General features: G+C 46.4%; 1 protein-coding gene across 1 annotated transcript in view; it reads right to left on the reverse strand.

Moving 5' to 3' along the window:
- MROH1 (maestro heat like repeat family member 1) overlaps positions 1–20393 on the reverse strand; it is a 1237492-nt gene that overhangs the window by 319880 nt on the left and 897219 nt on the right. The window contains exon 30 of the mRNA XM_069221041.1: positions 1026–1138. Coding sequence (XP_069077142.1) covers positions 1026–1138 — 113 coding nt within the window. The remainder of the gene's footprint in view (positions 1–1025; positions 1139–20393) is intronic.

The raw sequence follows: 20393 nt of genomic DNA on the forward strand, positions 1-20393 counted from the left end.
TTTTTTTGGGGGGGGGGGGTGGAAACACTTGTGCAGCAAAAACACATTTAGTAATCGTGAGGGACCCTCGTTAGTTGTGTACTTACGCTAAACTACTGGTTTAAGCGAGTTACATCTGTCCCTAGAAAAAATGTCACAGTTTTACATTTTGAATCAGGACACCCAGCCAGTCATGCACACATGTTCATTTATTTTCACTCATAGCTCTCTCTCCACGCATCTTAAACCTGTTACATTCCTGCAAGTCCAGTAATGGGTTCTGCACACTGCTGCTAACTCACCCTAATTCTGGCTAAAAGAAGCCTGTTCTATTCTAGTACGAGACCAAGACGTGACTGCCAATTCTGCTTAATCCTCACCAACAGCGCAGATTCTAGTCAGGTACTGAGAAATATACGCAACTAACAAATGATCCTAAAGCTAAAGGCCGCACCCGCTGTTTTTCAAGTAGAGAGACACATACAGCTAACAATTCACTTTAGTTCAATAGTACCAAATTGCCAATTCATTCTCATCAGGCTGACTGCAACCCCTGCTGTTCAATAACTAAATCCTACAACATACCTTTTCCACTGAATTGCAGCATCTTTTATTACTACTTTGTAACACTCAAACAACAGTTCTAATACACCACAAAGGAGACTTGCAGCACTCATTGCTACTTAATTTGAAGAACAAATGGTATATATCTTCCAATGCATCTCCATCCTGGTCTGCACCACCTGCAGTTGCTCCACTGTTGAGACCCAGAGACACAGATCTTCAAATGCTGCACAATTGTGATCATGACTGTTTCAGTAACTCACAATATACAGAAGCTATATATGTAATGAAAAAGGTTTACAATTTATTTGAATGACCCAACCAATTGTCCATGAATCCCATCTGCTTTGTCTGCTGCAATAATTAGTTCTTAACTCTCCTCTATGTATCCTGTCAAACCAGTGTACTTTCTATAGATGATGCCTATTAGGCTACCCTGCCTGGGTCTCTTAACGCAAATACCTAATTGTTCAATTGCTCACCATGGCAATGTTGAAGCATGTGTGGAAAAGAACGGTTGAATCAGGCTTCTCCAGACCTTCTTTTAAAGGCTTTAGGTTCTCCACAATTTCATCTGTGTAATCCTGTGCAAATCCTACAAACAAAAAGACCATGGCAGTTAGTCTGTGTAAACCTGAGCACAACCAGCAAAGTAGTAGAGTTGAATATGCGTCCCTGGGAAAACAGCATACACACAGATAGACCCCGATAGCTTTTTCTGTGTAATGCTGAGGACGTACAGTTGTTAAAAATAATCATGCACAGCAGCTGGTTCTATGCATTAGACTGGTCATAGTCAAAGTGGGACTTGGCAGGACTAACCCAAGATGGGAGCGTAGTTGTGATGTTGGACAGCATCAATGTTTTGGCACATTGTTAATCTGGCACTATACCCTCCGCCTGCGTTGAGGCAGTAGAGTGACTGCCCCATCATTATGCCATGAGGGGGTAAGAGCCATTACAGAGTCCCTTTTTGTTCCTATTTCTCTCAAACTATAGTCAATCTGTATTAATCTATGTAGGAAGCTATCTCTGTTTATACTATCTCAAAGTGAGAGATAGTGTGCACAGAGTCCAAAGGTTCCCCTTAGAGGTTGATAATGGCAAAAGTAGATAATTCTAATGCTCTATTTTGTGGTAGTGTGGTCGAGCAATAGGCTTATCAGAGGGTAGTGTTAAGCATTTGTTGTACACACACAGGCAATAAATGAGGAACACACCCTCAAAGACTTACTCCAGGCCAATAGTTTTTATATAGAAAAATATATTTTCTGAATTTATTTTAGAACCACAAGATTCAAGATTTGAGGTAAGTACATAAAATGCAAGGTACTTCACAGACGTAAGAATAGCACTTTGACTCAAAGCAATAGTACACACAGTTTTAGTTGAAATAGCAATAAGCTATTTTAAAAGTGGACACAGTGCAAAAATCAACAGTTCCTCAGGGATGTAAGTTTGGTTAGGTTTCTCAGGTAAGTAAAGCACTTACACAGTCAGTCTCCTAGGCATAGGCAGCCCACCGCTGGGGGTTCAAGGCAACCCCAAAGTCACCGCACCAGCAGCACAGGGCCAGTCAGGTGCAGAGTTTAAAAGAGAGCTCAAAACACACAGGCACCTATGGAAAACAGGGGTGCTCCCGTTCCAGTCTGCTAGCAGGTAACTACCTGCATCCTCTGGGAGCAGACCAGGGGAGTATTGTAGAGCACGGGGGGGGCGGGCAGGCGGACACAAACAGGCACACAAAACACACCCTCAACGACACAGGGGCGGCTAGGTGCAGTGTGCAAAGTAGGCGTTGGGTTTGCTGTAGAAAGCAATGGAGGGACCCGGGGGTCACTTAGGCAATGCAGGCAGGGCACGGGGGGCTTCTCAGGCCAGCCACCGACTGGGCTAGGTAGAGGGTTGCCTGCTGGTCACTCCTGCACTGGAAGGTGGTTCCTCTCGGTCCTGGGGGCTGCAGGTGCAGTGCTCGGTCCAGGCGTCGGGTTCCTTGTTACCAGGCAGTCACGGTCAGGGGGGAGACTCTGGACCCTCTCTGCAGGCGCCACTGTGAGGGTGCAGGGGGGTCGACTCAGGGTACTCACCTCGTCGTAGTCGCCTGGGAGTCCTCTCTGCAGTGTTTGTTCTCTGGAGCTTGACCCGGGGGCGTCGGGTGCAGAGTGGGAAGTCTCACGCTTCCGGCAGGAAGAGAGAGTTCTTTAAAAGTTGCAAAGTTGTTGCTGTTTTTGAACAGTGCTGCTGTTCTCAGGAGTTTCTTGGTCCTTTGGGTTCATCCTTTGGGTTCAGGGCAGTCCTCGGAGTCCTCAGAGGTCGCTGCTCCCTGTGGGATGAGTTGCTGTGCAGGTTCTTGGAGTCTGGAGAAAGGCCGGTAGGGCTGGGGACAAGTCAATTGTTGTCTCGTCGTCTCCTAGGGGCTTTCAGGTCAGCAGCCCTTCTTGTTGTAGGTTGCAGGAATCTGATTTCCTGGGTTCAGGGTCACCCCTAGATATTAAATTTAGGGGTGTGCTTAGGTCTGGGGGGCAGTAGCCAATAGCTACTGCCCTGGAGGGTGGCTACACCCTCTTTGTGCCTCCTCCGAGTGGGGCACATCCCTATTCCTATTGTGGGAATCCTCCAAACTCAAGATGGAGAATTTCTAAAGGCAGGGGTCACCTCAGCTCAGGACGCCTTAGGGGCTGTCCTGACTGGTGGGTGACAACTCCTTGTTTTTCTCATTATCCTATCCTGCCTTGCCGCCAAAAGTGGGGGCAATGGCCGGAGGGGCGGGCATCTCAACTAGATGGAATGCCCTGGGGTGATGTAACAAGAGGCATGAGCCTTTGAGGCTCACCGCCAGGTGTTACAGTTCCTGCAGGGGGAGGTGAGAAGCACCTCCACCCACCACAGGCTTTGTTCCTGGCCACAGAGTGACAAAGGCACTCTCCCCATGTGGCCAGAAACACATCTGGTTGTGGCAGTCTGGCAGAAACTGGTCAGCCTAGCACTAGGAGTCGGATTGGTATTCAGAGGGCATTTCTAAGATGCCCTTTGGGTGTATTTTACAATAAATACCACACTGGCATCAGTATGCATTTAATGTGCTGAGAATTTGATACCAAACGTCCCAGATTTCAGAGTTGCCATTATGGAACTGTGGAGTTCGTATTTGACAAACTCCCAGACCATATACTCGTTATGGCTACCCTGCACTGTCTAAGTTTTCGCTTAGACACTGTAGGGACATAGTGCTCATGCACTTATGCCCTCACCTGTGGTATAGTGCACCCTGCCTTAGGGCTGTAAGGCCTGCTAGAGGGGTGACATACTTATGCCACAGGCAGTGAGAGGTGGGCATGGCACTCTGAGGGGAGTGTCTGCCAACTTCGTCATTTTCTCACCACCAGCACACACAAGCTGTGAGGCAGTATGCATGTGCTGAGTGAGGGGTCCACAGGGTGGCATAATACATGCTGCAGCCCTTAGAGACCTTCCCTGGCAACAGGGCCCTTGGTACCAGGGGTACCATTTACAAGGGACTTACTGTGTGCCAGGGCTGTGCCAATTGTGGGAACAAAGGTACAGTTTAGGAAAAGAACACTGGTGATGGGGGCTGGTTAGCAGGGACCCAGCACACTTTTAATCATAACTAGCATCAACAAAAGGCAAAAAGTCAGGGGGTAACCATGCCAAGGAAGGCATTTCCTTATGCAACCACCGCCCCCTCCCACAAACGAAAGAGGATGAGACTAACCTTTACCAAGAGAGTCTTCATTTTCTAAGTTGAAGAACCTGGAAAGGCCATCAGCATTGGCATGGGCAGTCCCAGGTCTGTGTTCAACTACAAAGTCCATTCCCTGTAGGAATATGGACCACCTCAACAGTTTAGAGTTTTTTCCTTTCATTTGCATCAGCCATCTGAGAGGTCTGTGGTCAGTTTGAACGGTGAAGTGAGTACCAAAAAGGTATGGCCTCAACTTCTTCAGGGACCAAACCACAGTAAAAGCCTCCCTCTCAATGGCACTCCAACGCTACTCCCTGGGGAGCAACCTCCTGCTAATAAAAGCAACACCTGGTCAAGGCCATCATCATTATTTTGGGACAGGACTGCTCTTATCCCATGCTCAGAGACATCTGTCTGCACATTGAACTGCTTAGAATAATCTGGAGCTTTAAAAGCTGGTGCTGTACACATAGCTTGCTTCAGGGTGTCAAAGGCCTTTTCACAGTCCATGGCCCAGTTAACTTTCTTGGGTATTTTCTTAGAGGTCAGTTCTGTGAGGGGTGTCACTATTGATCCATACCCCTTCACAAACTTCCTGTAGTACCCAGTCAAGCCAAGGAATGCCCTGACTTGAGTCTGGGTTTTTAAAGCTACCCAGTCCAGAATAGTATGGATCTTGGGTTGGAGTGGCTGAACTTCGCCTCCACCTACAAGGTGTCCCAAGTAAACCACAGTTCCCTGCCCTATCTGACATTTAGATGCCTTGATAGAGAGGCCTGCTGCTTGCAGGGCCTGCAAAACCTTATTCTGGTGGACCAGGTGATCCTACCAGTTGGAGCTGAAGATAGCAATATCATCAAGATAAGCTGCACAAAAGGACTCCAAGCCAGCAAGGACTTGATTAACCAACCTTTGGAAGGTGGTAGGGGCATTCTTTAACCCAAAGGGCATCACAGTAAACTGGTAGTTCTCATCAGGTGTAGAGAATGCTGTTTTCTCTTTTGCTCCGGGTGCCATTTTTATTTGCCAGTACCCTGCTGTCAAGTCAAAGGTACTTAAGTATATGGCTGCACCTAATTTGTCTATGAGCTCATCTGCCCTTGAAATGGGGTGAGCATCTGACTTGGTGACAGAGTTGAGCCCTCTCTCTTCCCATCTTTGGTGTGAGGTTTGGGGACCAAGACCACTGGGCTAGTCCAGGGACTGTCGGAGTGCTCAATCACTCCCAACTCCAGCATCTTGTGGACTTCCACTTTGAGGCTTTCCTTGACTTGGTCAGATTATCTGAATATTTTATTATTGACAGGCATATTGACTGTCTCCTGTGTCCACATCATGGGTACACAGGTGAGTCTGACCAGGGGCCAAGGAAAAGAGCTCAGCAAACTGCTGGAGGACTTGCCTGCAGTCAGCCTCCTGTTGGCCAGAGAGGGTGTCTGAATACATCACTCCATCGACTGAGCCATATTTAGGGTCACTGGAGAGGAGATCAGGGAGAGGTTCACTCTCTGCTTCCTGGTCCTCATCTGTAACCATGAACATGTTTACATCTGCCCTGTCATGAAAGAGTATGAGGCGGTTAACATGGATCACGCTTTTGGGGGGCCTGCTAGTGCCTAGGTCCACCAGGTAGGTGACCTGACTCTTTCTCTAGCACTGGGTTAGGGCCACTCCATTTGTCCTGAAGTGCCCCGGGAGACACAGGCACCAGAACCCAGACTTTCTGCCCTGGCTGAAACTCAACCATAGCAGCCTTTTGGCCATACCACATCTTCGGAGTTGTTGGCTGGCCTCAAGGTTTTTGCTTGCCTTTTCCATGTACTTGAATGTAGGCCTAGTACATAGTCCACCACATCTTGTTTAGGCTCATGGAGTGGTCTCTCCCAGCCTTCTTTTACAAGTGCCAGTGGTCCCCTAACAGGATGGCCAAACAGAAGTTCAAAGGGAGAAAACCCTACTCCCTTCTGTGGCACCTCTCTGTAGGTGAAAAACAGGCATGGCAAGAGGACATCCCATCTCCTTTTGAGCTTTTCAGGGAGCCCCATGATCATGCCCTTCAATGTCTTGTTAAATCTCTCCACAAGACCATTGGTTTGTGGATGGTATGGTGTGGTGAATTTATAAGTCACCCCACACTCATTCTAAATGTGCTTTAGGTAAGCTGACATGAAGTTGGAACCTCCGTCAGAAAACACCTCCTTAGGAAATCCCAATCTGGTAAAAATACCAATGAGTGCTTTGGCTACTGCAGGGGCTGTAGTGGACCTAAGGGGAATTGCTTTGGAGTACCTGGTAGCATGATCTACTACTACCAGGATATACTGGCTACCCGATGCTGTGGGAGGTTCAAGTAAAGCCACTATGTCCAATCCCACTCTTTCAAAGGGGACCCCCACCACTGGAAGTGGAATGCGGGGGGCCTTTGAGTGGCCACCTGTCTTACCACTGGCTTGACAGGTGAGACAGGAGCTGCAAAACTCCTTTACCTTCTGGGACATAATGGGCCAGTAGAAATGGTTGACTAATCTCTCCCATGTCTTGGTTTGTCCCAAATGCCCAGCAAGTGGAATGTCATGGGCTAAGGTCAGAATGAACTCCTTAGGCACTACCACTCTCCTAGTGGCACAAGGTTTTGGATCTCTTGTCTCAGTGTAAAGGAGCCCATCTTTCCAATAGACCCTGTGGGTTCCATTGACAGCTCATTTTTCTTGCTCAGCTGCTTGCTGTCTTAGGCCTTCAAGAGAGGGACAAGTTTCCCTTGAGGGCCCCCCTGGGCCCAAGAGCCCAACCTGGTAAGGTTCCAGCTTCATGGACTCAGTTCCCTCATGGGATAGAACATCTTCCTGGGAAGAGAGGTTCAGTTTCTTGGACTGTGTTGAAGCTGGTTGCCCAGTCTTCTTTTATTTTCTCTTGGAAGGTTGGGCCATTATTCCAGACTCCAAAACTTCTTTTTCACCCTGAGCCCTGCTCTGTGCCCTTGTCTTGACACACAGCAGTTCAGGGATACCCAGCATGGCTGCATGGGTCTTGAGCTCTACTTCAGCCCATGCTGAGGACTCCAGATCATTCCCTAGCAGACATTTTACTGGAATTGTAGATGAGACTACCACCTGTTTCCTGCCAGTGACCCCTCCCCATTCTAAAGTTACCATTGCCATTGGATGGACTTTAGTTTGATTGTCAGCATTAGTGACTGGATATGTCTGTCCAGCCAGGTACTGTCCTGGGGAAACCAGTTTGTCTGTCACCATGGTGACACTGGCACCTGTATCCCTCAGGGCTTCTACTCTAGTCCCATTGATTAAGAGCTCCTGCCTATATTTTTGCATGTTAGGCGGCCAGACAGCAAATGTGGTTAAATCCACCCCACCATCGGAGACTAATGTAGTCTCAGTGTGAACCCTGATTTCCTCTGGGCACACTGTTGATCCCACCTGGAGACTGGCTATTCCAGTGCTAACTGGAATAGTATTGGTTGTGGGGCTTTTCTTGAGACAGGCCTTGTCTCCAGTTTGGTGTCTTCTTGGGATCAATGTTTTTACCCTTATGCCCATTTGTGGACTGTGAAGAGGTTCTGGGCCCACCCTCCTGAGCAGGTTTTTGGGGCCCTGTAGAAGACTTTTTACTTTTGCCCTTGGATGTCTCACCACTCTTCCCCTGGGGCAGGGTTCTGCAAAGTGAGTCCTGGAGAGTTGGGTCCATGCCAGATTTTTAGTACATCCACATTTAGAACAATGTAGATTTCTTTTTTCTAAATGTGGATATGCAAAAAATCTGGCATGGACCCAGCTCTCCAGGACCAACTTTGCAGAACCCTGTCCCGGGGAGGCTTTGTGACCCCTTTCTCTTGGTCACCCCCTGTGGAAGTCTTGGTCACCCTAGTCTTGACCCAATGGTCTGCCTTCTTTCCCAATTCTTGGGGAGAAATTGGACCTAGGTCTACCAGATGTTGATGCAGTTTATCACTGAAACAATTACTTAACAGATGTTCTTTCATAAACAAGTTATACTGCCCATCATAATCATTTACACCACTGCCAGTTATCCAACCATCTAGTGTTTTGACTGAGAAGTCAACAAAATCAACCAAGGTCTGGCTCGAGGATTTTTGAGCCCCCCTGAACCTAATCCTGTACTGCTCAGTTGAGAATCCAAAGCCCTCAATCAGGGTAGCCTTCATGAGGTCATAAGATTCTGTATCTTTACCAGAGTGTGAGGAGTCTATCCCTACACTTTCCAGTGAATATTTCCCAAAGGAGAACACCCCAGTGAGATCTGTTTACTTTTCTGGTTGCACAAGCCCTCTCAAAAGCTGTGAACCATTTGGTGATGTCATCACCATCTTCATATTTTTTTACAATCCCTTTGGGGATTTTTAGGATGTCCGTATTCTCTCTGACCCTATTTATGTTGCAGCCACCATTAATGTGAGTTAAACCCATCTCTTGTCTTTCCCTTTCTATGGCTAGGAGCTGCTTCTCCAAAGCCAATCCTTTGGCCATCCTGGCTAACAGGAGGTCATCTTCTTTAAGGCTGCCCTCAATGCTTCCAGAGGTACTGGTCTCCTCTGTAGAAGAACCAGAATCTCTGAATATTATTTGTGAAGTCAGGGCTTGAGGAACCCTTTTCTCCCTGGTTAGGACAGGAGGGGGGAATTAATCCTCCTGTTCACTAACTTCCCCATCTGGTGAATTATCCTCAGAGGGGTGGTCACTTGTAAACTCTGCCAAAAGCTCCTGGAGCTTTACTTTGGTAGGGTTGGATACAGTTTTGATCTTTTTAAGTTTACAGAGAGACCTTAACTCTGACATCCCTAGATGCAGGTAAGGGGTGAGGTTGAGTTCCATCACCATCTCATCTGTATTTGACATTATTACTCTAAAAGTTGATTACTTTTTAAGAATCTAAAAACGACTTCTAGAACTTAAATCCAAACTTTTACAAACTTTTAAACTCTAAAAGAAATGCTAACAGGGACTTACACGAGGCCCTAGCAGGACTTTTAAAAATTTAGAAAAATAGCTCAAATTGCAAAAATCAGTTTCGGACAATGTTTGGAATTTACTCTTGTGATCAGGTATTGGCTGAGTAGTCCAGCAAATGCAAAGTCTTAGATCCCACCGGTGATCCACCAATGTAGGAAGATGGCTCTGTATATACTATCTCAAAGTGAGAGATAGTGTGCACAGAGTGCAAGGGTTCCCCTAAGAGGTTGATAGTGGCAAAATTAGATAATACTAATTCTCTATTTTGTAGTAGTGTGGTCGAGCAGTAGGCTTATCAGAGGGTAGTGTTAAGCATTTGTTGTAGACACAGGCAATAATTGAGGAACACACACTCAAAGACAACTCCAGGCCAATAGTTTTTGTACAGAGAAATATATTTTCTTAATTTATTTTAGAACCACAAGATTCAAGATTTGAGGTAAGTACATAAAATGCAAGGTACTTCACAAAGGTAAGTATAGAACTTTGATTCAAAGCAGTAGTACACACACTTTAGTTAAAATGGCAATATGCTATTTTAAAAGTGGACACAGTGCAAAAGTCAACAGTTCGTGGGGGAGGTAAGTTTGGTTAGGTTTCTCAGGTAAGTAAAGCACTTACACAGTCAGTGTCCTGGGCATAGGCAGCCCACCATTGGGGGTTCAAGGCAACCCCAAAGTCACCGCACCAGCAACAGATGGCCAGTCAGGTGCAGAGGTCAAATGATGGCCCAAAACACATAGGGGCCTATGGAGAACAGGGGTGCTCCAGGTCCGGTCTGCGAGCAGGTAAGTACCTACGCCCTCGGGGAGCAGACCAGGGGGGTTTTGTAGAGCACGGACACACACACACACAAAACACACCCTCAGCGGCACAGGGGCGGCCAGGTGCAGTGTGCAAAGTAGGCGCCTGGTTTGCTGTAAAAAGCAATGGAGAGACCGGGGGTCACTTAGGCAATGCAGGCGGAGCACACGGGGGGCTTCTCGGGCCAGCCACCGACTGGGCTAAGAAGAGGGCCGACTGCTGGTCACTTCTGCACTGGAAGGTGGTTCCTCTCGGTCCTGGGGACTGCAGCTGCAGTGCTTGGTCCAGGCGTCGGGTTCCTTGTTACCAGGCAGTCGCAGTCAGGGGGAGCCTCTGGATCATCTCTGCAGGTGTCGTGGTGGGGGTGCAGGGGGGGTCGACTCAGAGTACTCACGTCGTCGTAGTTGCCTGGGAGTCCTCTCTGCAGGGTTTGTTCTCTGGAGCCCGAGCCGTCGGGTGCCCGAGTGGGAAGTCTCACGCATCCGGCGGGAAGAAACAGTTCTTTAAAAGTTACTAAAAAGTTGCAAAGTTGTTGCTGTTTTTGAACAGTGCCGCTGTTCTCTGGAGTTTGTTGGTCCTTCAGGTTGAGGGCAGTCCTCTGAGTCCTCAGAGGTCGCAGGTCCCTGTCGGATGCGTCGCTGTGCAGGTTCTTTGAGTCTGGAGACAGGCCGGTAGGGCTGGGGCCAAGTCAGTTGTCGTCTCCGTCGTCTCTGCGAGACAGCAGTAGTAGTTCTTGTTGTAAGTTGCAGGAATCTGATTTCCTGGGTTCAGGGTCACCCCTAAATACTAAATTTAGGTTTAGGTCTGGGGGGCAGTAGCCAATGGCTACTGTCCTGAAGGTTGGCCACACCCTCTTCATGCCTCCTACCTGTGGGGAGGGGGGCACATCCCTAATCCTATTGGGGGAATCCTCCAAACTCAAGATGGAGGATTTCTCAAGGCAGGGGTCACCTCAGCTCAGGACACCTTAGGGGCTGTCCTGACTGGTGGTTGACTCCTCCTTGTTTTTCTCATTATCCTCTCCTGCCTTGCCGCCAAAAGTGGGGGCAGTGGCCAGAGGGGCGGGCATCTCCCCTCGCTGGGATGCCCAGGGGTGCTGTAACAAAAGTCATGAGCCTTTGAGGCACACCGCCAGGTGTTACAGTTCCTGCAGGGGGAGGTGAGAAGCACCTCCACCCAGTACAGGCTTTGTTCCTGGCCACAGAGTGACATAGGCACTCCCCCCCATGTGGCCAGAAACTCGTCTGGTTGTGGCAGGCAGGCAGAAACTGGTCAGCCTAGCACTAGGAGTCGGACTGGTATTCAGGGGGCGTCTCTAAGATGTCCTCAGGGTGCATTTTACAATAAATCCCACACTGGCATCAGTGTACATTTATAATGCTGAAAAGTTAGATACCAAACGTCCCAGATTTCAGTGTAGCTATTATGGAACTGTGGAGTTCGTACCGGACAAACTCCCAGACCATATACTCTTTATGGCTACCCTGCACTTACAATGTCTAAGGTTTTGCTTATACACTGTAGGAGCATAGTGCTCATGCACATATGCCCTCACCTGTGGTATAGTGCACCCTGCCTTAGGGCTGCAAGGCCTGCTAGAGGGGTGATTACCTATGCCACCGGCAGTGAGAGTGGGAATGGCACTCTGAAGGGAGTGCCATGTCGACTTAGTCATTTTCTCCCCACCAGCGCACACAAGCTGTGAGGCAGTGTGCATGTGCTGAGTGAGGGGTCCCCAGGGTGGCATAAGACATGGTGCAGCCCTTAGAGACCTTCCCTCTCATCAAGGCCCTTGGTACCAGTTACAAGGGACTTATCTGAGTGCCAAGGCTGTGCCAATTGTTGAGACAAAGGTACAGTTTTAGGGAAAGAACACTGGTGCTGAGGCCTGGTTAGCAGGGTCCCAGCACACTTTCAATCATAACTGGCATCAACAAAAGGCAAAAGGTCAGGGGGTAACCATGCCAAGGAAGGCATTTCCTTACACTCTCTTACTAGGTAATCACAGACCCAACAGTTAGTGGTGCTGGGAGCAACCTGTGAGGCTATGGGGGAATAAACATGTTATGTGTCTTCAGTAAAGGTGGTTTTGATGGAACCCTGTACTGCCTTCATTAATGTTCTTTATCTCCAAGTAAACCGTTCTCCAGATTTGAACAGTAGAAACCTCTTTTCATGCCTTTACGATGCACATAAGCATCATCACTGGTTCCCCTTGAGACATCAAAAGTTTGGAAGGCACTACAGAGCTTTGTGTCCAAAAGTTACACAAACGTTTATGTTCTAATTGTTTGTTTCTCTCTTATACTTAACTTTCAGACTTTAATTACTATGGCAGCTGCTAGAAGAACAAGAAAAAGTATGCCAGAGAATACGGCACACAATATTACAACCAAATCACAACCCAACAGTCAAGCTTGACATTATAGCAACTGTGATTACTGTAATGATGTTATACATGGTAAGTAAGTAGCCCACCCATATTCAGTTTTGCCATAATAATAGGTGAACCTATGGCACAAGTAACTGTATTTAAGTGTTGAAATGCCCATGTGGGTATGAATACATCTGGAAGACAGGAAAATTTAATTTTGTTTAAATGAACACAAGAATAATTAGATGCTAAAAAATACATATATTTTTGTTACAAAGAATCAACACCCTAAAAGGGTCAATCACAAAACTGACATTTCATTTCTGCCACAGAGACACCATTTCTGTTTTGTTTGTTCTTACGTTAAGCTCCAAGTCTTTGGCCTGAACTATCCTAACAACCAACATAACCACAACTGGTTCCCTCGAGGAATGCACTCACATTCCCAGAGTTTTTTGCATCTTGCCTGCAGGTATGCCCACTATTATGCCACTACACACCACCTTTCAGAGGGGCAAACACCACAACAATCGCTGGGACTGCAAATCTAAAGGCCAAAAATCCTAGCAATACACTACAAGGAGAAAATCCAATATGTGCATAGTATGTAGTGCCAAGGTGTCATGCTGCCACTATACTCGTTTTAAGAATGCATCCACATTTCAAAATCTTCAAGAGTTGTCCTAGGTATAAGAGGTTACAGGTATCAACAACTTCAAAATGTCAGATTGGCTGTGAGACACAGAAGCAGTGGGACCTTCTGTTGACAATTGGTACGTAGTTTGCATGCGCATAACCTACTCAAGGATGACAGAGATCTGACAACAGCAAAAGTCAGGCAAACATGATGGTCTCAGTTCCAAACTACCAGTTGAAGACCTGTTTGGAGATTCATGAAGCAGTTCTGAAAGTATCTCCAGCATAGACCCAATCGCACTGCAACATGGCAAAACAGATGAAAATTAATACCTCTTCCCACTCGTTCTGATGAGCAATTTGCATGATAAAAAGTTGCAAAATCAATAATGCTTCTTCTCCCTTTACTTGATCTGGCTTAATGTTCTGATTCAAAGCAAGTCTTTCTCCTTTGAACAAAGATGAATGTATCACTCCTAGTCCAAACCACTCTTGGGACAGAACAACCGAACATAGGGGATCGTTTGTGAAAAAGTATAACAAGTCACTACAGGGAGTGCAGAATTATTAGGCAAGTTGTATTTTTGAGGATTAATTTTATTATTGAACAACAACCATGTTCTCAATGAACCCAAAAAACTCATTAATATCAAAACTGAATATTTTTGGAAGTAGTTTTTAGTTTGTTTTTAGTTTTAGCTATGTTAGGGGGATATCTGTGTGTGCAGGTGACTATCACTGTGCATAATTATTAGGCAACTTAACAAAAAAAAATATATACCCATTTCAATTATTTATCATTACCAGTGAAACCAATATAACATCTCAACATTCACAAATATACATTTCTGACATTCAAAAACAAAAACAAATCAGTGACCAATAAAGCCACCTATCTTTGCAAGGACACTCAAAAGCCTGCCATCCATGGATTCTGTCAGTGTTTTGATCTGTTCACCATCAACATTGCGTGCAGCAGCAACCACAGCCTCCCAGACACTGTTCAGAGAGGTGTACTGTTTTCCCTCCTTGTAAATCTCACATTTGATGATGGACCACAGGTTCTCAATGGGGTTCAGATCAGGTGAACAAGGAGGACATGTCATTAGATTTCCTTCTTTTATACCCTTTCTTGCCAGCCACGCTGTGGAGTACTTGGACGCGTGTGATGGAGCATTGTCCTGCATGAAAATCATGTTTTTCTTGAAGGATGCAGACTTCTTCCTGTACCACTGCTTGAAGAAGGTGTCTTCCAGGAACTGGCAGTAGGACTGGGAGTTGAGCTTGACTCCATCCTCAACCCGAAAAGGCCCCACAAGCTCATCTTTGATGATACCAGCCCAAACCAGTACTCCACCTCCACCTTGCTGGCGTCTGAGTCGGACTGGAGCTCTCTGCCCTTTACCAATCCAGCCACGGGCCCATCCATCTGGCCCATCAAGACTCACTCTCATTTCACCAGTCCATAAAACCTTAGAAAATCAGTCTTGAGATATTTCTTGGCCCAGTCTTGACGTTTCAGCTTGTGTGTCTTGTTCAGTGGTGGTCGTCTTTCAGCCTTTCTTACCTTGGCCATGTCTCTGAGTATTGCACACCTTGTGCTTTTGGGCACTCCAGTGATGTTGGAGCTCTGAAATATGGCCAAACTGGTGGCAAGTGGCATCGTGGCAGCTGCACGCTTGACTTTTCTCAGTTCATGGGCAGTTATTTTGCGCCTTGGTTTTTCCACACGCTTCTTGCGACCCTGTTGACTATTTTGAATGAAACGCTTGATTGTTCGATGATCACGCTTCAGAAGCTTTGCAATTTTAAGAGTGCTGCATCCCTCTGCAAGATATCTCACTATTTTTGACTTTTCTGAGCCTGTCAAGTCCTTCTTTTGACCCATTTTGCCAAAGGAAAGGAAGTTGCCTAATAATTATGCACACCTGATATAGGGTGTTGATGTCATTAGACCACACCCCTTCTCATTACAGAGATGCACATCACCTAATATGCTTAATTGGTAGTAGGCTTTCGAGCCTATACAGCTTGGAGTAAGACAACATGCATAAAGAGGATGATGTGGTCAAAATACTCATTTGCCTAATAATTCTGCACTCCCTGTATAAAGTAGGCATTAGTTCCTACTGCTTAGTGGAATAAGACACCTAACAGCCAACAGTGTTGTTGGGTAGTTCAAGCTGAGTTATGCTTCCTCAGCAGTTTAGACCTCCAAGTAAGAAACCTTATCTGCTTTCTTTTTTGTGTAGCAGACTGCTTTAGGATTTATGAGTTTTGAGTGACAGGCTTTAAAGAGTAACAATGAGCAAGCCTCAAGGGGGACACTGAAGTTGCTTCTCCACTGAACCTGGAATTACCATTATCTCAGTAGACTTCTGCATTGATCACTGCTGGAGAGTAGGCTGCCAAAGGAGGAAGATATTTTGCCTGTGGCTTTGGTACCTGAAAGCTGAAGGTGATAAAAATGTTTCAAAGTTGAATAGCACCTTTAGTTTGAAGCTGAGCGATTAGCAGGATTTTATGACTCAACCATCAACAGAGACTGTTGTCTGCTTCCAAGCACTTCTTTTTATGCCTTAAATGGTGTGGGTCCACAGTGAAAGCTGGGTGGTTTTTAGTTGAAGGGTTCTGTATTGAAGCAGTAACTCAAGAAAGCTGCTCTTTATTAAACATTCTCATTAGATACAGGTGAACCATCACATATATCAGTTCTCTCTCTCTGCTTCCAACATTCCAAGCATCACAGAAATACCTAGAACATACTAGTCTTTCTAGTTCTACATCCAATAAGACAGATATATATTCTACATGTTACAAGTTCTCTGAACTTACCCATTACTACAGGTCCCTTCCAATAGCACCCCGGATGCTTCACCACTTCTTTAAAGTCAAAAACTAGAGCCAAGGAGTGGGGCTAACCTGAACCCCAGAAGGCAGGTGCTCACCCTCATGGTCTTTCATTATTGGAGCACAGTAATGACTGGAAGAAGGGCTAGTGCTTCAACTGGAGAAGAGGGGGTTACTCGGGGTCCAGGTTACAGTGCATTCTGTAATGCTTAGCTAATATCTGGAGCAGCTCTGTCGCAGAAACAAATAGATATGTGACCACTGGCAGTGGTGACACTGTGGCAAGGCACTGTTGGAAGGTAGAGAATTGGGGGTCTATTGAGCACTGGTCCAGCAATGACTCAAAACATGCAGCTAGGAAAAGGTTTACCTCTGGAGGGCCCTCGCAGAATCAGGGCTGCAGTGCTTTTTAAGGTGGCACTTGCAGCAAAAATTGTTCAGTGCTGGAGGAGATGGAGTGTTGAGAGCTGAAGGTCTCACAGCAGACACTGTAGATGTGGGATTTGTTTGCAGTAATAATGCGTCTGTGTATTGACAGCCACCAGAATATATGGGATATGGCTACTATTGCTGGAAATGGCCCTTTCTGCAGGGTTATCCCCAAACCTTTCGTCTTTCTCCTTCTATTTTTCTGACCCTCATTTCTCTAGACTTTAGGAATCTGGGCACTTTATAACTGCTAATGAGTGCTAAAGTGCATGTGCTCTCACCCTCAAAACTTGGAATAACTGTTTTTTACATGTTTGGTGTATTTAGTTTACCTGTAAGTCCCTTGTAAAGTGATATACCCAGGGCCTGTAAATTAAATTACTAGTGGGCCTGCAGTGCAGATTCCAGCACTCACAGAGGTAGCCTTTCAACCTTGTTTCAGGCCTGCCACTGTAGTGCCTGTGTGTGCAGTTTACTGCCACATTGCTTGGCAAGTCAAACTACTTGCCAAGACCAAAACTCCCTTTTTACTATAAACTCCCTTTTTACTATACCTTAGTCATCCCTAAGGTAGATCCTAGATAGCTCTATGGGCAGGGTGCTGTGTATTTAAAAAGGTAGGACAAATAAATGTATGTGTTACATGTTAACGTAGAGGCAAAGAGGCTATTTCGTTTTTCACTGCAGTGAGCGCTCCTCCTTTCATAGGTTTGTATTGGGAATTCCCTTATATGTGTCTGAGTGGTAATTTCTGATCTATAAGCGGGAGTGTGGGCATGTTTGGAATGGTAGTGAGAAATTGCGCTTACTGGTGTGGGTGGATTTTACATTAATATTTCAGAAATGCCACTTTTAGAAAGTGGGCAAATCTCTGTGCTTATAACTCTGGTGCTTTGCCATGTCTGGGGCAGAGTGACAGCGCCACTTTCTGCATACTCCCCAGACAGCCATCCATCTGGGAGAGTTAAATGTGATAGTGTTACATCTGCATACTGATGGTCTTCCTGGGCTGGGGGAGAGGGAGCAGGGGCACACTTTACATTTCTATAGGCTGTGTCCTGCACTCACACAAAGGGCTCGTTTAACCACTACTGATGTCTGGAGCCAGGATACAGGGGAAGGGAATTTCTTGGAACTGGTCAGACCTTTGCCCACCTTCTAGAAGATGGACATTTTGAATAAGTAAAGGGCCTCTCACCCCGTAATTTTCTAGCACTTTTGGGAACTGGGATTCTGCAACAAGGAATGCACTGAGGGGCTCATCTGGACTGCTCCTCTGTTACTGCCCTGCTGCCTGAAGTACTGGGCGACAAAGGACTCACTGGAGGGCTTTTCTGTGTGTGGCTCTGGTGCCAGCCATCTCCCTGATTCTGGACCCAGGTACTACCAGGGGCTGCCAGGAGGAACCACCACTTGACCTTGCTTTGCTGTGCTGACTGTTGTTGGGCGGCAGGAGGGACAGCCACCCTGCACCTGGCCACATCTGGCCTGCCTGCGTGGTCTTCATAAAGCCGCAGGTGCGTGCCATGCTCCATTACCACTGACTCTAAGCATGGCAGCAGGACGCCTCCTCTCCTGTCGGCCATGCTGTGCCCAATATCTTTCTTCTGGTCCGACAGTGCCCAAACTCCAAAGAGGACACTCCCCCCCCCCACTGGCTGGCATGTTGTCTGACTGTGTGCACTCTGCACTCTCCTCTTCATCCTTCTGAGTGCATCCGCTTTTCTCACCTTGACTCCGGGCTACTACACAGCGTCTCCAGCCCGTGGGACTGCACCCTGAGTGTCGGGTGGCCCACTGGCATCCCAGGACACTGCCCAGACCCCCAGCCAGAACTGTTGCCTGCACGGGATTGTGGAAGCTCCCGTACACCCAGAGGAGCAGCAGCTACACTCTGGGAGACACTGGAGGCTGGGCCGTGTTTACCCTAATAGGTGCAGCCCCAATGCTTAACCAGGGAGCCGTATCGCACCTTTAGCAACTGTGCCACAGGCTCTCGGGTAGCTGTCTTTTGCTCATCTGGGAAGTGGGGATACCGCAACAAGACCCCCCCCCCCCACCCACCCCCCCTTTATCAAAAGTGTGAATGACCCCACTCCCCCAAAACTTATCTCAGGACACTACACATTGAGGTAGTGGGTTGCCATGGCAGTACCCAAAGGAGAAGCAAGGAGTTGCCTTTGTGACGGCTCTCACCAACTACCATATTTACCCTAATAGGCACGCAGATCGATGCCTGTGTTGGTATTTCGGGGGGTACCCTGTGATTAGTACAGTTCTGTGGACATGTTGTGATATAGGTCAGTGCTTCCAAGCCACATACATTACGTGACCTGTAGCCTTTACTAATCCTTTTGAGTACATAACATATCAGCTTCTGTGTGACTAGGACACTGAGTACCATGTCAATGATTATTTACAGTGCACAGTACTTATAATTTATATTACTTTGGGTTGCATTTGTACGGACCGTATAGTGTGTAGTAAAAAGGTCTGGTGCATTTCATGCTCCATTATACTGTGATAATCGTGCATATGATTTTCTCCTTTTTGGTGCTCACATGGTCAGGGTAGTGAGTGACCTTGCAGTATTTGCACAATCTGCAGTAATGAAAATGTCACTTACCCAGTGTACATCTGTTCGTGGCATCAGTCGCTGAGATTCACATGGTATGCATGAGCTCGCCATCTGGTGTTGGGTCGGAGTGTTACAAGTTGTTTTTCTTCGAAGAAGTGTTTTCGAGTCACGGGACCGAGTGACTCCTCCTTCTGTGCTCATTGCGCATGGGCGTCGACTCCATCTTCGATTGTTTTCCCCGCAGAGGGTGAGGTAGGAGTTGTACTATAGTAATAGTGCCCGCGCAATGAAAAATGTAAGTATGTACCTATTAAAGGATTAAATAATATATATACAAATGTACAAAATTGAAGGTAACTTCTGAACTGCTACAGGCTTCCGGGGAGGTGGGTGGGTCCATGTGAATCTCAGCGACTGATGCCACGAACAGATGTACACTGGGTAAGTGACATTTTCAGTTCGATGGCATCTGTCGCTGTAGATACACATGGTATGCATAGACTAGTAAGCAGTTAGTTCCCCATAAGCGGTGGTTTAGCCTGTAGGAGTAGAAGTTGTCTGAAATAGAGTTCTTAATACAGCTTGACCTACTGTAGCTTGTTGTGCGGATAGCACATCTATACAGTAGTGTTTGGTGAATGTGTGAGGCGTAGACCAAGTGGCTGCGTTACATATTTCCTGCATTGGGATGTTTCCTAAAAAGGCCATTGAAGCACCTTTTTTCCTTGTTGAATGTGCCCTGGGAGTAATGGGCAGTTGTCTTTTTGCTTTAAGGTAGCAGATTTGGATGCATTTAACTATCCATCTGGCTATACCTTGTTTTGATATTGGGTTACCTACATGAGGTTTTTGGAATGCAATAAATAGTTGTTTAGTTTTTCTGATGTTTTTTGTTCTGTCAATGTAGTACATTAATGCTCTTTTGACATCTAATGTATGTAGTGCTCTTTCAGCCACAGAATCTGGCTGTGGGAAAAAAACTGGTAGTTCTACCGTTTGATTTAGATGGAATGGTGAAATAACTTTTGGTAAAAATCTTGGATTAGGTCGTAGGACGACCTTATTTTTATGTATTTGTATAAAAGGCTCTTGTGTTGTGAACGCTTGAATTTCACTTACTCTTCTTAGAGATGTAATGGCGATGAGAAAGGCAACTTTCCAGGTTAGGAATTGTATTCCGCAAGAGTGCATGGGTTCGAAAGGTGGGCCCATGAGTCTTGTTAGAACCACGTTTAGGTTCCATGAAGGAACAGGTGGTGTTCTTGGTGGTATAATTCTTTTAAGCCCTTCTATGAATGCTTAGATAACTGGTATTTTATACAAGGAAGTTGAATAGGTAGTTTGCAGGTATGCAGATATTGCTGCAAGGTGTATTTTAATAGAAGAGAAGGCTAGCTTCGCTTTTTGTAAATGGAGCAAGTAATTTACTATATGTTTTGGAGTTGCGTCTAGTGGTTGTATCTGATTATGATGGCAGTACCAAACAAATCT

The sequence above is a fragment of the Pleurodeles waltl genome, chromosome 2_2 (genome assembly GCF_031143425.1).
Source record: "Pleurodeles waltl isolate 20211129_DDA chromosome 2_2, aPleWal1.hap1.20221129, whole genome shotgun sequence".
NCBI classification, from domain to species: domain Eukaryota; kingdom Metazoa; phylum Chordata; class Amphibia; order Caudata; family Salamandridae; genus Pleurodeles; species Pleurodeles waltl.